The 15,415-nt window shown below is 40.3% G+C and overlaps 2 protein-coding genes across 2 annotated transcripts; both read right to left on the reverse strand.

The window, feature by feature from the left end:
• Positions 1 to 390: 390 nt before the first annotated feature.
• LOC109754281 (ribulose bisphosphate carboxylase small subunit, chloroplastic 2) lies at positions 391 to 2,316 on the reverse strand. Its single transcript, XM_020313185.3, has 2 exons — positions 1,607 to 2,316; positions 391 to 994 (listed from the first exon to the last, which is right to left on the reverse strand). Exons 1-2 carry the CDS (start codon positions 1,751 to 1,753, stop codon positions 614 to 616), a joined length of 528 nt encoding a protein of 175 aa, XP_020168774.1. The 5' UTR covers positions 1,754 to 2,316; the 3' UTR covers positions 391 to 613.
• Positions 2,317 to 3,628: 1,312 nt separating this feature from the next.
• LOC109754280 (ribulose bisphosphate carboxylase small subunit, chloroplastic 2) lies at positions 3,629 to 5,157 on the reverse strand. Its single transcript, XM_020313184.3, has 2 exons — positions 4,884 to 5,157; positions 3,629 to 4,267 (listed from the first exon to the last, which is right to left on the reverse strand). The coding sequence occupies exons 1-2, from the start codon at positions 5,028 to 5,030 to the stop codon at positions 3,887 to 3,889; spliced, it is 528 nt and encodes a 175-aa protein (XP_020168773.1). The 5' UTR covers positions 5,031 to 5,157; the 3' UTR covers positions 3,629 to 3,886.
• Between the last annotated feature and the right edge of the window lie 10,258 nt (positions 5,158 to 15,415).

Here is a 15,415-nt window from a genome sequence, read left to right on the forward strand (position 1 = left end):
AATAGTATCTAATTGCAGTGTAAAATGGTTAGAAAAAGTGACATGTCTTTGATGAATCGATGATGGAATATGCCTCACAAGACAAGTGCACTATGGTAGTTTGTCCTTGTCTTGTTTTGACACCTGTTGTTTGTCCTTTTTCTAGTTTTTAAATTTTAGTTCTTCGCTTTTTATTATTATCTGGTTCTCATCAATGTCCTACTGTTTTGCCACTAGTTTTCAATGGGGTCTCACCATCTCTTTATGTGTTTCCCACAGTATTTTTTGAAGTACTTTGGTATTCCATAAGAATTTTCGCATTAGATAATACACAGCATATGATTGAGCAAAAAATGTAAGAGAACAAAACATTGCAAGGCATACGCATTTCCAGTTGCAAACAAAGTTTCCTTTCCATCAATTGGTGGCAAGGCAATAATTCGCGGATTGCATATAATATATATGTGTATGTGTAGCCGGTGCTATAATTCTGACATGCATCCTCCTCGACCTAGGTTGGTAGGTGCTTACATATGCTCATATATTCACATATGAGTAGAACAAGAAATAAAACCGAGAAGGCAGAGCTGCTGACAAATGTGAACTAACATGGCATGTATATCGGACTTGCACTTTAGGCCTTGCCGGATTCCTCGCAGCCTGGTGGCCTGAAGGCAATGAAGCTGACGCACTGCACCTGGCGCATGTTGTCGAAGCCAATGACGCGGACATAGGCGTCAGGGTACTCCTTCTTGACCTCCTCCACCTCGTTGAGCACCTGCGTGGCGTCAGTGCACCCGAACATAGGCAGCTTCCACATTGTCCAGTATCGACCGTCGTAGTACCCGGGGGAGCTGTTGTGCTCACGGAAGACGAAGCCAACCTTGCTGAACTCGAGGCAGGGCACCCACTTGGAGCGGATCAGGTAGTCGACCTGCTTAAGGAGGGCCTCCGTGGAGAGGGGTGGCAAGTAAGACAGGGTCTCGAACTTCTTGATGCCCTCAATTGGCCACACCTGAATAGATGGAATTAACACAATTGATCAACACTTAGTGCTTAAAGAAAGACCTAGCCATAATAAGGCAAAAATTACTCCTTATGTCCATACATTTGTGGGGGGTCTCCACAAGCAAGAAAGCACAAGGGCACCTCTTTCTTATCGGTAGTGTATGGGCACTAAAATTAATATTATCTAGTACACATTGGAACAAAATCGATTTCCATTCACAAAGTTTATGAGTTAAATATTCCTACACATGTGAACCTGCTTACGGACTACATTGTGAAGCACAGTTTGGCCTGGCATGTGGGCGTCCTAAGGATAGCTTTGCTTATGTGCAGTGGAAATACCCGATAAATTAATCAATTGTGGCGACAAAAACATTCATGCCAGCTTAGTGTCCGTCATCCTTCACTTAAAAAAATCGAAAAGGAGGATAACTCTAGCCTCTGCATCAAGTGATATGCACACTGTCATTTTTATTATATTATTTAACAGAGTCTAACAAAACAAATACGATTTTAAACCAAAGCCATCTTCGAGACGAACAAAATCGCTACACCTACAAGTACGATGATGTGCCTTAACCGCATCATCCTTCGCAAAAATAATATTCAGCTTTCATACCTGCATGCATCTGATCCTTCCGCCATTGCTGACGCTGCTGAGGCCGGCACTGCCGGAGCGGCAGCTGATGGGAAGGCCGGCGGTCGACTTAAGCCCCTGGAAGGGCGCGACGGTGGTGGCGGAAGAAGCCATCACGGCTGGGGCCATGGTGGAGTACGTGAATTGCTAGGTGGGGAGGCGATAGCTAGCTAGGCCACACTTGACTTGAGCCCTCCTCATGCCGCTCCAGTATATATCAGCATATGCGCAGCGCCGCTCCTTTCAAAGGAGATTTCGAAGGGGTGGTCGTCGTTTGCTTGCTGCAAGGCGCCTTATCCCTCTGGATCAGCGGAAGAGGGGTGGAAAATCAAAATGAATGCCACGGAAAGACCCCAAAACGTCACATAGATCACCATTGATCATCCAATTCTAAGGTCACTGCATTCGTAATGAACAAATTCTTTGGCGCGAAACTAAACCACGCCAACACTAAAATTCATGAAGGGAAGTCATCCATACTCGTATGTTTCATTATATGAGACGGTAATTATTTCTTCATTTAAAGTGTTGATATGGCTCCACCATGGTATTAGATGTGGCATTTTCCTATACGATGTGATATCTTCATTTTTTTTTTCTAATTTAGTAAAACTTCTTCATATAGGTCTCACAATCTGAAAATACTCATTCGCACGCGCGCATTGGGTAGGTGAAGCGCTCCGCACAATAAGTCAAGTTCTGGCCACGCGCTATATTCCTTTCCAAATTTTCACATGTCGTTTAATTAAGAATGGTGGCCCCATATGGTATAGCAGCCCATTGCCATGGAATTAAATGTGTTGGGCCCACCCCACCTGATACGCGCATTCGCGGAAGGGCTAGTTGTGGTGGCATCATGGTTTTCACTTTTACTGATATATCTTTGAATTACACCAAATTTCAGTAGACAACGAAATATTTACCTTTCGGCCAAAATATATCAGTCATTTCAATTGTACACATAAATTCAAATATTTTTCAAAATATTTTCATATATTTTTTCACTTTCGGGTGAATATTTTGGTCCTTTGGTCAAAATGCGAACTGACATTACTGGAACTTAGTAATTCTGGTAGGTACTCAAATGAAAAAACATGGGTGCCATGGCATGCAGGCCCACCCCGTGATCAATATATAATCTCCCACTAAATTTCAGGTGGGGGCTAGTTTCCCGACAATAATGAATAATCCAAGGGAACGGAAATATCACTGCACACTTTCCTAATAGGGATGTGGACAGCGAGTCGGAAATCAACCACGCGGAAGCGCGTGCGATTTAGCACCCAAAAAATAATTCAAGTTAATATAATTTTAGCCTGGCGTGCGTGTACCTCCACAATGTAATGGGCTACTGTTGTTTGCAACTAATTGTTTCGTAACGTTATGACTGAATATGGATTTTCTCATGAGACGTATAGGGTTTCTGCCTCTTAGGCAGGTTTTATGACAAAATTGATAGTTTTGTCATGGAAGGACCGATGTTTATGACACGAACACCAAACATCGCAGATAATTCATCGTAGAAGGCCAAAATATTACTAGTACAAGGTATCTTGGGGCTCATCAATTGGATATGTAATTTGCACATATTTGTGCCCTCAACACGTTCTTTGGTTTATTGGAATTTCTGTAATACTGCAAAAAAAAGTATCTAATTCCTGTGTAAAATGGTTAGAAAAAGTGACATGTCTTTGATGAATCGATGCAGGAATATGGCTCACATGACAAGTGCATTATGGTAGTTTGTCCTTGTCTTGTTATGACACCTTTGTTTGTCCTTTTTTCTATTTTTTTTTATTTTTTTTGTTTTTTTATTATCTGTTTCTCGTCTATTCCCTATTGTTTTGCCATTAGTTTTCAAGGGGGTCTCACCATCTTTTATGTGTTTCTCCACAGTATTTTTTGAAGTACTTTGGTATTCCATAACAATTTCCGTATTAGACAATACACGACATATGATTGAGCAAAAAATGCATGAGAAGAAAACAATGGAAGACATAGGCATTTCCGGCTGCAAAGAAAGTAACCTTTCCATCGATTGATGGCAAGACACTAATCCATTGATTGCATATAATATATATGTATATGTATAGCCGGTGCTATAATTCTCATATGCATCCTCCTCAACCTACATTGGTAGGTGCTTACATACATATGCTCGTATATTCACATATGAGTAGAACGAGAAGTAAAACTGAGAAAGCAGAGCCGCCGACAAATGTGACTAACATGACATGTATATCAGTTACTTCAACTTGCACTTTAGGCCTTGCCGGATTCCTCGCAGCCTGGTGGCCTGAAGGCAATGAAGCTGACGCATTGCACCTGGCGCATGTTGTCGAAGCCGATGACGCGGACATATGCATCAGGGTACTCCTTCTTAACCTCCTCCACCTCATTGAGCACCTGTGTGGCGTCGGTGCAACCGAACATAGGCAGTTTCCACATTGTCCAGTATCGACCGTCGTAGTACCCGGGGGAGCTGTTGTGCTCACGGAAGACGAAGCCAACCTTGCTGAACTCGAGGCAGGGCACCCACTTGGAGCGGATCAAGTAGTCGACCTGCTTCAGGAGGGCCTCCGTGGAGAGGGGTGGCAAGTAAGACAGGGTCTCGAACTTCTTGATGCCCTCAATTGGCCACACCTGAATAGATGGAATTAACACAATTGATCAACACTTAGTGCTTTAAGAAAGACCTAGCCATAAGGCAAAAATTACTCCTGATGGTCTGTCCATACATTGTGGGGGGTCTCCACAAGCAAGAAAGCTCAAGGGCAGCTCTTGCTTATGGGTAGTGTACGGGCATTAAAAATGATATTATCTAGTACACATTGCAATAAAAACGATTTCCATTCACAAAGTTTATGAGTTAAATATTCCTACACATGTGAACCTGCTTACGGACTACATTGTGAGGTTTAGTTTGGCCTGGTATGTGGGTTACACGTCCTAAGGATAGCTTTGCCTATGTGCAGTGGAAATACCCGATAAATTAATCAATTGTGCCGACAAAAACATTCTTGACAGCTTAGTGTCCGTAATCCTTCGCCAAAAAAATTCAAAAATGAGCATATCCTCAGCCTCTGCATCAAACGATGCACACTGTCATTTTTATTATATTATTCAACAGAGTTTAACATAAGAAATACGATTTTAAATCAAAGCCATCTTCGAGATGGACAAAATTGTTACACCTACAAATACGATGATGTGCCTTGACCACACCATCCATCGCAAAAATAATAATTAGTTTTCATACCTGCATGCATCTGATCCTTCCGCCATTGCTGACGCTGCTGAGGCCGGCGCTGCCGGAGCGGCGGCTGACGGGGAGGCCCGCGGTCGACTTGAGCCCCTGGAAGGGCGCGACGGTGGTGGCGGAAGAAGCCATCACGGCTGGGGCCATGGCGGAGTACGTAAATTGCTAGGTGGGGAAGCGATAGCTAGCTAGGCCACACTTGACTTGAGCCCTCCTCATGACGCTCCAGTATATATCACCATATGCGCAGCGCCGCTCATTCCCAACAAGATTTCCAAGGGGTGGTCGTCGTTTGCCTGTTGCAAGGCGCCTTATCCCTCTGGATCAGCGGAAGAGGGGTGGCCCTCCGATGCATTGCGTGCGTGTGACTGCTGTACAAACAATACAATAATTTTTGGATCGTTAGATTAGCACCTGCGTCTCTCTCCCATAATCTGCCGTAGTTTTCATCTAAGGCTCCCACTAATTTTTTTGATTTACTTTGTTTCCAGAAAGTTACTGCTCCTGGAAATTACTCCTCAAAGATTTGTGTCGAGGTAATTGCACCGGTGGCGCTTGAACTTGCCATCGATGTTCACTTTAATGTCTGAACTTCAAAATTCGTCGAACTGGTAATAGTACATGGCACTTTTGTTCAAATATGGTTCAAACCATGTTCGGATACGTATGTGTTGTTGACTAGGCATGCCAGCATGGCGCGGGGCCCACTTGCAGTGTCGGGACAAGCTCACTTGCAAAGTATACACTCTATGACAATCGGGTCCCACCTGTCAGGCAGGGGTGGACACGGGATTGGGCTTAGCCCCAGGCCCTAAGCTGGCTACAGTGCGTCTACAGTGATGCTACAGTGCCCATCATGCTATACTGAACGCAGTGTGCAGTCCTCACGCCCAGGGCCCAGGCCCCCCGGCCTGGGTTCTGGATCCGCCACTGCTGTCAGGGCACAACAGCAAAAAAACTAGCCATGGTTGTCAAGGCTCACTAGTAGAAAACAGACCTTTGATCCGGAGAATTAGTTCCGGCCGGGTTTGGACCCGAGACAATGTGAGCATTAGTCTCGGTTCCAACGGCTAGGAGCGGACGGGAGGCACAGCAGGCTGGGGCCCCCGCGAGCCCTTTTAGTCCCGATTGGTATCACCAACCGAGACTAAAGATATCCCTATATATAGATGCTTCGTTCAGCCCGAGTCCAAGCTTTATCCTTCCTCTCCTCTCTGTTTCCTTCCCCTAGCTCCAGCTCATCCTCCATTTTTGCCAAGATTTGTCAAGATTTGAGGCACCCCATCTATCCAAGGGTTCTAAAAGGTTAGCAACTTCATCCTTTCATCTTTCATTGCTAGTTTAGCTCGTTTCATGCTCTATAAGTATTGTGATTTGTGGGTTTAGTTTCGGAGTAATTATGTGGGAGATTATTTGATTTATATGCAATTTGAGCTCAAATTAACTTCTTAGTTTGCATATGGTGTAGGTGTGGTTTACTTAGTGCCTTCCCGTCCCCTTACTCACCGTCGTCGATCGCCTGCGCCATCCCGTCACCAGCACCACCTTGGTGAGCCTCTTGTTCTTATCCTTTTTGTAAAAAAAATCTTATTTGTATGATTTAGATAGTTACTTGTATAATTTTCTTACTTGTATGATTGTTTGTTATATATAGTGTCATGGTTTTGATATCCGTCCCCGTCGGCCCTCGTCCGGTTTATGATTCGGATGTGGTATATTATCTTTTATAACTATTTATTTTATTTCGTGTTTATGACAATTATGCCCATCAAGTTGACATATATATTTTTATTTAGGAGGTATGTGAACTGTAAATTGCAACCGACCCTCTTGTTAAGAAGTTAAATTTAGTTTAAAAAGAAAACAATTATTTGAAACAAAAATTGAAAAGAATTAAAGAAGAGAAGATGAAATTGGAGTTGTATATTGTTGATGTCATCGATGATCACAAGATCAAGATGGATGCAATGCGCTTGAAGATTAAAAAGATTAGAAAATATGTCGTTAATAAAGAGCCTTGGTATCATTATGCTGTCGGATCAATTATTACCTTAGTTGCGATTTTGATTGCATTTGTTGTTGCATTTAAATGCTTTAGCTAGATAGTTGTATGTCGTTTTATGAGAAGTATGTATGAACTTGTATTAATTTGGTCACTTCGATGTTGTGTAATGAAGATGAGCCGGCAATGGATGTACGATGACCAACGCTCTCGTGAGTTCATTAATGGCGTGCATAGTTTTCTGCGTGGGGCTGAGGCAAACAAGCGGAATTGTTTTATATGTTGTCCATGTGGTGTCTATAAGAATGATAGGGATTACTCTACCTCAAAAATCCTTCACAGCCACCTGCTTCAGTCCAGATTCATGTCTGGCTATAACTGTTGGACCAAGCATGGAGAAAGAGGAGTTATAATGGAAGACAATGAAGAAGAAGAGGATGATGACAACTATCCTAGGTTCCCTGAATGTGATGGTATGGAGGAAGCTGAAGAAGAGGCATCAGATGAGCCCGCTGATGATCTTGGTCGGGCCATTGCTGATGCAAAGAGAAACTACGAAAGTGAAAAGGAGAGGTTGAAGTTGGAGCGCATGTTAGAGGATCACAAAAAATTGGTGTACCCAAATTGTGAAGATGACAACAAAAAGTTGCATACCACACTGGAATTGCTGCAATGGAAGGCAGAAAATGGTGTATCTCGCAAGGTATTTGAAAAGTTGCTGAAAATGTTAAAGAAGATGCTACCAAAAGATAACGAATTGCCTAACAGTACGTACGGAGCAAAGAGAGTTGTCTACCCTCTAGGATTAGAGGTGCGGAAGATACATGCATGCCCTAATGACTGCATCCTCTACCGCGGTGAGGACTATGAGAATTTGAATGCATGCCTGGTATGTGGTGCATTGCGCTATAAGATTAGCCATGATGACCCTAAACAAAGAGCATGCAAAGTTGTTGCGATGGCACAAAAAAGACCGTAAGAAAGACGGGATGTTGAGAGTACCCGTTGATGGGTTGCAGTGGAGAAAAATTGAGAGAAAGTGGATGGAGTTTGCAGATGACGCAAGGAACTTATGGTTTTGGTATAAGTACAGATGACACCAATCCTTTTGGGGAGTAGAGCAGTAGTCATAGCACCTGGCATGTGACTCTATGTATCTATAACCTTCCTCCTCGATTGTGCATGAAGCGGATGTTCATTATGATGTCAGTTCTCATCCAAGGCCCTAAGTGTAGCGACCCGACCCGAATGGATCAAGTCTCTGTGCTTAAGTGTCATCCCTGGATCGGTATGCTGACACACACAGTACTCGAGGATTTATAACAGAGGTAAATCACATGTATAAAGTAACGTAAATACTATTACCTCAATCCAAATAGCGGAAGTAGCAAGGTTGTGGATTCCCATCAACACCAACGGCAAAGTTGAGTGTAGAAATCGTAACCCTAACGTATCACTTACTCGTCGTAAGAAACCTGCAACATGAAACGTTGCAGCCCGAAAACGGGTCAGCACATGGAATATGCTGGCAAATTCACACCATAGAGAAATGATGAACAAAGGCTATCACTACATGCATATATGGCTGGTGGAAAAAGCTCTATGGTTATAATGTTTTTGCGAAAAGCCAATTTTTCCCTACTTCAAAGGAATAAATTTTATTTAACTATCATGGTGGTTGTGAAACATTGAGATGGTTGACAGCATCTCAATCCCAATTAAGTATCATCATTAACCCAACAATATTAATTAAAGTAACATGATGAGATCAACGGGATAATCCAAGAACTAGATATTCAAGATGTCCATAACCGGGGACACGGCTAACCATGATTAGTTTGTACACTCTGCAGAGGTTTGCGCACTTTTCCCCACAAGACTCGATCGCCTCCGCTTGATTCTCGCACTGCATGATGTTTGAGAAACGGATGACCGAGACACAGTCTTTCAGAAACAATCACTCTTTACTCCGGGTGGACCGGTACACCTACTTTCCCCTACATCTGCTAGCCCACCTCTTCAAGAGATCATGTAACCTACTCAACTATGCTAGAGCCCATAATAGCTTGTGGCTGCACACGGAAGTTTCTAGCATGAATAATCTTATGATCCCTTTGAGCCTGGGTGGCGGTCCTTATACAAACAGACAACACTGGGTTCTCCAGGTGCCTCAATCCACCCAGATGTGAGTTTTAGTTGCCACCTTAAGTAAACCATATTAACAATCTCACATCTGTCATGAATATCTCTCAAACACAATCCACGTCTACGAGCATAGCATGGCAACATAATAGCAACGTAGAAGTAACAGCCTTAATAAAATCCAATAAAAATCATTTTAAAAATACCAAAATGATTTCAAATTTATTTTTCTCCAATTTTCTGATGTAGGGAATCATGTTACCCTATTTTCTGTATATTTTTATTTTGGAGAAAAATAATTTGAATAAAACTCAAATAACTCCAATATTGAAAAATAATTTCAATGGGACTTTGAATTTAATCCTTTGAAACTCCCAACTCATATTTCATATGTTTTGAAGAAGTCATATTATCTTCTCTCGTGAAAATCATTGAGTTGCATAAAGTTTCAGAAATGGGAAATATTTTCAAATGAAATTCAATTATTTTCAACACCCCTTGTCATTTAAATAAATGGAAGAAGTCATGTCATCTTCTCTCCAGGGTTTTGTGGTGAAAAGAATTTGAATTCATGGAGATCATAAAAGCAAAATGAAAGTTTGGGAAAGTCCTTTTATTCCCTCTCATTTAACTTTCAAAAGATTTCGAATTCCACTCACTTTCAGTCAATCAATCAAACAATCAATCCAATCTATCTGTTATTATAACATTCCAAAATTTAGAATTTTGGGATGTTACACTAAGCAACCCGGCAACGACAATGATGTGTACCTAAGGCCATTAGTTGAAGAACTTTTACAGTTTTGGGATATAAAAGGTGTACGTGTGTGGGATGAGCACAAACAGGAGGAATTTGACCTACGAGCGTTGTTGTTTGTAACGATCAATGATTGGCATGCTCTTAGTAACCTTTCAGGACAGACAAACAAGGGATACAATGTATGCATGCACTGTTTAGATGAAACTGGAAGTATATATTTGGATAAATGTAAGAAGAATGTGTACCTGGGACATCGTCGATTTCTTCTGATCGGGCATCTCTTAAGAAAGAAAGGCAAGCATTTCAAAGGTGAGGCGGATCACCAGAAGAAGCCTGACCACCGTACGGTGATGATACATTTGATATGGTGAAGGATTTAAAAGTAATCTTTGGAAAGGGTCATGGCGGACAATCTGTTTCGAATGACACTAACGGACACACACCCATGTGGAAGAAGAAATCTATATTTTGGGACCTACCCTACTGGAAAGTCCTAGAGGTCCGCTCTGCAATCGATGTGATGCACGTGACGAAGAATCTTTGCGTGAACCAGAAGATAAAAGATACACCGGAGGCATGGGAGGACCTGCAACGTATGAACGAAAAAGAAGGCATGCATCCAAAGCAGTATCAAGGTCCTGCCAGCTACACTCTTACCAAAGAAGAGAAGGAAATCTATTTTGAATGCCTGAGCAGTATGAAGGTCCCGTCTGGCTTCTCTTCGAATATAAAGGGAACAATAAATATGGCAGAGAAAAAATTCCAAAACCTAAAGTCTCATGACTGCCACATGATTATGATGCAATTACTTTCGGTTGCATTGAGGGAGCTTCTACCGGAAAATGTTCGATTAGACATTGTGAAGTATGTGCATTCCTCAATGCAATTTCTCGGAAGATAATCGATCCAGAAATCATACCAAGGTTACAGAATGATTTGGTCCAATGTCTTGTTAGTTTTGAGTTGGTGTTCCCACCATCCTTCTTCAATATTATGACGCACGTCCTAGTTCACCTAGTCGAAGAGATTACCATTCTGGGTCCTGTATTTCTACACAATATGTTCCCTTTGAGATGTTCATGGGAGTCTTAAAAAATTATGTTCATAACCATGCTAGGCCAGAAGGAAGCATCTCCAAGGGCCATGAAACAAAGGAGGTTATTGAGTTTTGTGTTAACTTTATTCCTGATCTTAAGCCGATTGGTGTTTCTCAATCGCGACATGAGGGGAGACTGAGTGGAAAAGGCACGCTAGGAAAGGATTCAGTAATAAGTATGGACGGGCATTCTTTCACTCAAGCGCTCTACATAGTTCTACAAAATTCTACCTTGATGGCTCCGTATATCGAGGAACACATGGATATTGTACGCTCCAAGAACCCGGAGCAGTCTGACCCCTGGATTAAACGTACACACATGGCAACTTTCGGCTATTGGTTGCAAACACATCTCATGAATAACACCACTATTGGAGATGAGATGCACTTGTTGGCCAAGTCAACATCTTCGACTATATTGACTTTCAAAGGGTACGGGATAAATGGGAATACATTTTACACGATCGCCCAAGATAAAACAAGCACCAACCAAATAGTGGTGTCCGCTTTGATGCAACAAACAACAATAGGAAAAAGGCCACATAGTATGGTTACATAGAGGAGATATGGGAAATTGACTATGGACCTTCTTTTAAGGTCCCTTTGTTTCGGTGCAAATGGGTCAATCTGACAGGAGGCGAGGTAAAGGTAGACCCGCAGTATGGAATGACAACAGTGGATCTCAACAATCTTGGGTACATAGACGAACCATTCGTCCTAGCCAATTTTGTGGCACAGGTTTTCTATGTGAAGGACATATCTACCAAACCGAGAAAAAGAAAAGATAAGGAAGCGAATACATCATACGATGAGCAAAAGAGCCACATAGTTCTTTCAGGGAAAAGAAACATCGTGGGAATGGAGGACAAGACAAACATGTCAGAAGATTATGAAAAGTTTGATGAAATTCCTCCCTTCACAGTGAAGACTGGCCCAAGCATCATGTTAAATGATGAAGATTCTCCATGGTTACGGCGCAATCATAAGCAAGGGACACACGTGAAGAAAAAAAATTATACTCCAAGATCCCACTCTAGGATGTAACCGGCTTCACCGTCATCACTTTCTCTCTAGTGAGTTTCCGGACTTATATTTGGAAAGTCTCACTTCGGACAAACCGGAGGGAATCTTTGTAAGAGTTAGGGTATATATGTTTTTTGGGTGTTCCTAGGTGGACTCCGGAGCATCGGAATCCAACCAAAAAGCTAGGGCATTTTGGCATTTGAAACATGATTTTGGAATAATTATTTAATAAGTTATGAATTTTCAATTATTCATGTCCTATTAGTATTTAAATTATACAGAGGAGTTAATCAATGCAATTATTAAGCTATGGAAGAGAGAGAGTTACTGGAGGTAGAATATGACTAGGGTGAGCTCTAGTAAAAATTTGAGCTAAAGGAGAATCCATTTGGTACCCCAATCATTGACCGCAAGATTTTGGCAGAAGGTGTTTGATGATGAATAGAGGTACTTAGAGTAATCCAATGGCTTTGGAATTTAATAAGAATGACCTTGGTATCCATTTGAGCTAGGGTGCAAATTTGTTGCTCATTTAAAGAAACTTGGCAATGTAAATATTTCAAACCCTAGCACCGGGACTAAATGTTTTTGACAAGATTTGATCAAGTTAACTTGTTCTCCAACTTGTGCCATTTGATGGGGGTGATGCTCATGACCATCTGGCAATGTGGTAAAAATTTGAGATCAATGGGAGAAAGTTGCGATGTAACTTTGTCAAACCCTAGAAATGGGCAGAATTGGTTTTGGCATACTTTGACCAAGCTAATTTATTCTCCTTGATGCACCACTTGGCCTAGATGAATATTTAGACCATTTTAGCAAGTGTACCAAGTTTGAGCTCATTCAGACATGTTTAGCAATGTAAAGTTGCTCAAACTAGAAAATGTACAGAGATGGATTTGAGGGAATTTGATGATGTTATCTTATTCTCCAAGACATGATACTTAGAAAGATCATCAAATATAGTATTAGTGACATGCTACCATTTTCTTGGATTTATGGTGAATATTTCCTTTGTAAATATTTCAAGAATTAATTTCAATCTGTAAAGTTGTATCTGTCAAATAATTTCTTCAAAATGAAAATTAAAACTCCTCATGTTGACTAACAGAAACATAATATAATTTGGCAAAAGAATAACACGAAAACATAAACTAAAACAATTAAAACAAATGAAAAGGTATAAAACTAAAGGAGCTAAACCGGATATGTTTTTGATTAAAGTACCTATTTAAAATATCCTAAAAATTATCAAATTGAACATACTGATAAAACACACTAATATTAAACAGCAGGAAAAAGAATCACTCAAAAATCTATTTTAAAACTAAAGTTAATCACAAACTAGTGATTGACACAAATTTCAAAGAATTCAGCACGTAGTACAAACTATATTGAGTTGGCTTTAGATATGGCTGGTTGTGTTGGGTGCATAAGCATTGGGTTCTCAAAGAGAATTCAGTGATATAAATAAGTTTTATGGCATCAATTTAATTTATTTTATAATGATTGTTTTAGGTCATCAAACATAACTGAATAATCTTAAGAAAGTGTTATGGAATCCCTTCTAACTATGTAACTATTACATGTGAAGTGAAATGCAAGAAAAAGATATAAGCAAACAATATTATTATTTTTGAATAATTTAGATGCAAGCAATATATGGAGGAGGTACATTGATAAATCATAGCTAGAGTTGCATAATGTAAATTTTTGCACAACTGTGCTTCTAAACCACATCGTAAAAACAAGTGTTTGCAAGAACCATATCTGAAAAGGTATAAGTTCAATAAAAAGGGAATAATAATAATTGCCCGCACCTAGTTCATAGCAATGAATAAAATCCTTCCTAATTAAACACCAACACAATATATGGAAGAAGCATAAAGAACATGTAGAAGGTACATTTTCCTGTCAATAGAGCTTTAGAATTAACTTTAATGAAACATTCTTGTTTTCAGAAGAGTGTGATGTGCATATATCTGCCCATGAAAAACTAGAAGTTTCGTAGAAAAATTGACCATCTTTCAAGAAAAACACTACTTTTATGAGAGCATTCTGGCATGCAAAATTGGTTTTCTTGTAAATGATAACTAGAAAGTTCTAAAACTCCAGGTCATTCTCTAGCGGCACTACTTTCAGTTTTCCATTCCAATTGGATCCACAACAACATTGATCCGAATTTTGTAGGAACACTTATATTGTTGAATTGAACTTGATATCAAATCAGTGTTTAGTTTATAAATAATGTCTATAAGTGATACATCTTTCAGTATAAATACATTTTTCTCAAGACTACTTGGTGAAAAAATAGCAGACACCAAATGAAATGTATAATTTTGTCATTGGAAAATCAAAATGAATGCCACGGGAAGACCCCAAACTGTAATATTAAGATCACCATTGACTATCCAAATCTAAGGCTACCGCATTCATTATAAATAAATTCTTTTCCATGAAACTAAACCATGCCAAGACTAAAATTCATGAAGGAAAGTCATCCATAGTATTATGTTTCATTATATGATACGGTAGTTATTTCGTCATTTAAAGTGATGATATGGCTCCATCGTGGTATTAGATGTGGCCTTTCCTATGACGATGTGGTATCATCATTTTTTCTAATCTAATAAAAAGTCTTACATATTGGTCTCACAATCCGAAAACTCTCCTTTGCACGCGCGCGTTGGACGGGTGAAGCGCTCCGCACAAGAAATCAGGTTCCGACCACGCGCTATATTCCTTTCCAAACTTTGGCATGCCATTTAACTGAGAATGGTGGCCCCACATAGTATAGCAGCCCACTGCCATGGAACTAAATGTGTTGGGCTCACCCCACCTGTTACGCGCATTCACAGAAGGGCTAGTTGTGGTGGCATCATGGTTTTCACTTTCAGTGAGATGTCTTTGATTTCACTGAATTTCAGGAATTCAATAGACACGAAAATATTTACCTTTCGTTCAGAATATTTCAGTCATTTCAGTTGTACACGTGAAATCAAATATTTGTCAAGATATTTTCAAATATGTTTTTGAATTTCAAGTGAATATTTTGGTCTTTTGGCCAAATGCAAACCGAAATTAAAGAATTTTAGTAATTTTGGTAGGTACTGAAACAACAATAGGGTTTTTGCCTGAATATGAATTTTGTCATGAAACATATAGGGTTTTTGCCTCCTAGGTAGGTTTTATAGCAAAATTGATATTTTCGTCATGGAAGGACCTATGTTTATGACACAAACACAAAACATCACAGATAATTCTTCGTAGAAGGCCAAAACTTTACTAGTAGAAGATATCTTGGGACTCGTCAATTGGGGATGTAATTTGCACATATTTGTGTCCCTCTACACGTTCTCTGGTTTACTGGAATTTCTGTAATACTGCAAGAAAAAGTATCTAATTGCGGTGTAAAATGGTTAGAAAAGGTGACATGTCTTTGATGAATCGATGTTGGAATATGGCTCACAAGACAAGTGCACTATGGTAGGTTTGTCCTTGTCTTGTTT

This window comes from Aegilops tauschii, chromosome 2 (genome assembly GCF_002575655.3).
Source record: "Aegilops tauschii subsp. strangulata cultivar AL8/78 chromosome 2, Aet v6.0, whole genome shotgun sequence".
Classification (NCBI taxonomy): Eukaryota; Viridiplantae; Streptophyta; class Magnoliopsida; order Poales; family Poaceae; genus Aegilops; species Aegilops tauschii.

What these genes read in the sequence shown, in the direction of transcription:
- LOC109754281 (XM_020313185.3), bottom strand. Translation starts at nt 1,753, where the DNA reads ATGGCCCCAGCCGTGATGGCTTCTTCCGCCACCACCGTCGCGCCCTTC. An exon ending in GAAGGATCAGATGCATGCAG is followed by an intron (nt 995 to 1,606) that starts GTATGAAAGCTG and finishes CCATCTATTCAG; the next exon opens with GTGTGGCCAATTGAGGGCAT.
- LOC109754280 (XM_020313184.3), bottom strand. Translation starts at nt 5,030, where the DNA reads ATGGCCCCAGCCGTGATGGCTTCTTCCGCCACCACCGTCGCGCCCTTC. An exon ending in GAAGGATCAGATGCATGCAG is followed by an intron (nt 4,268 to 4,883) that starts GTATGAAAACTA and finishes CCATCTATTCAG; the next exon opens with GTGTGGCCAATTGAGGGCAT.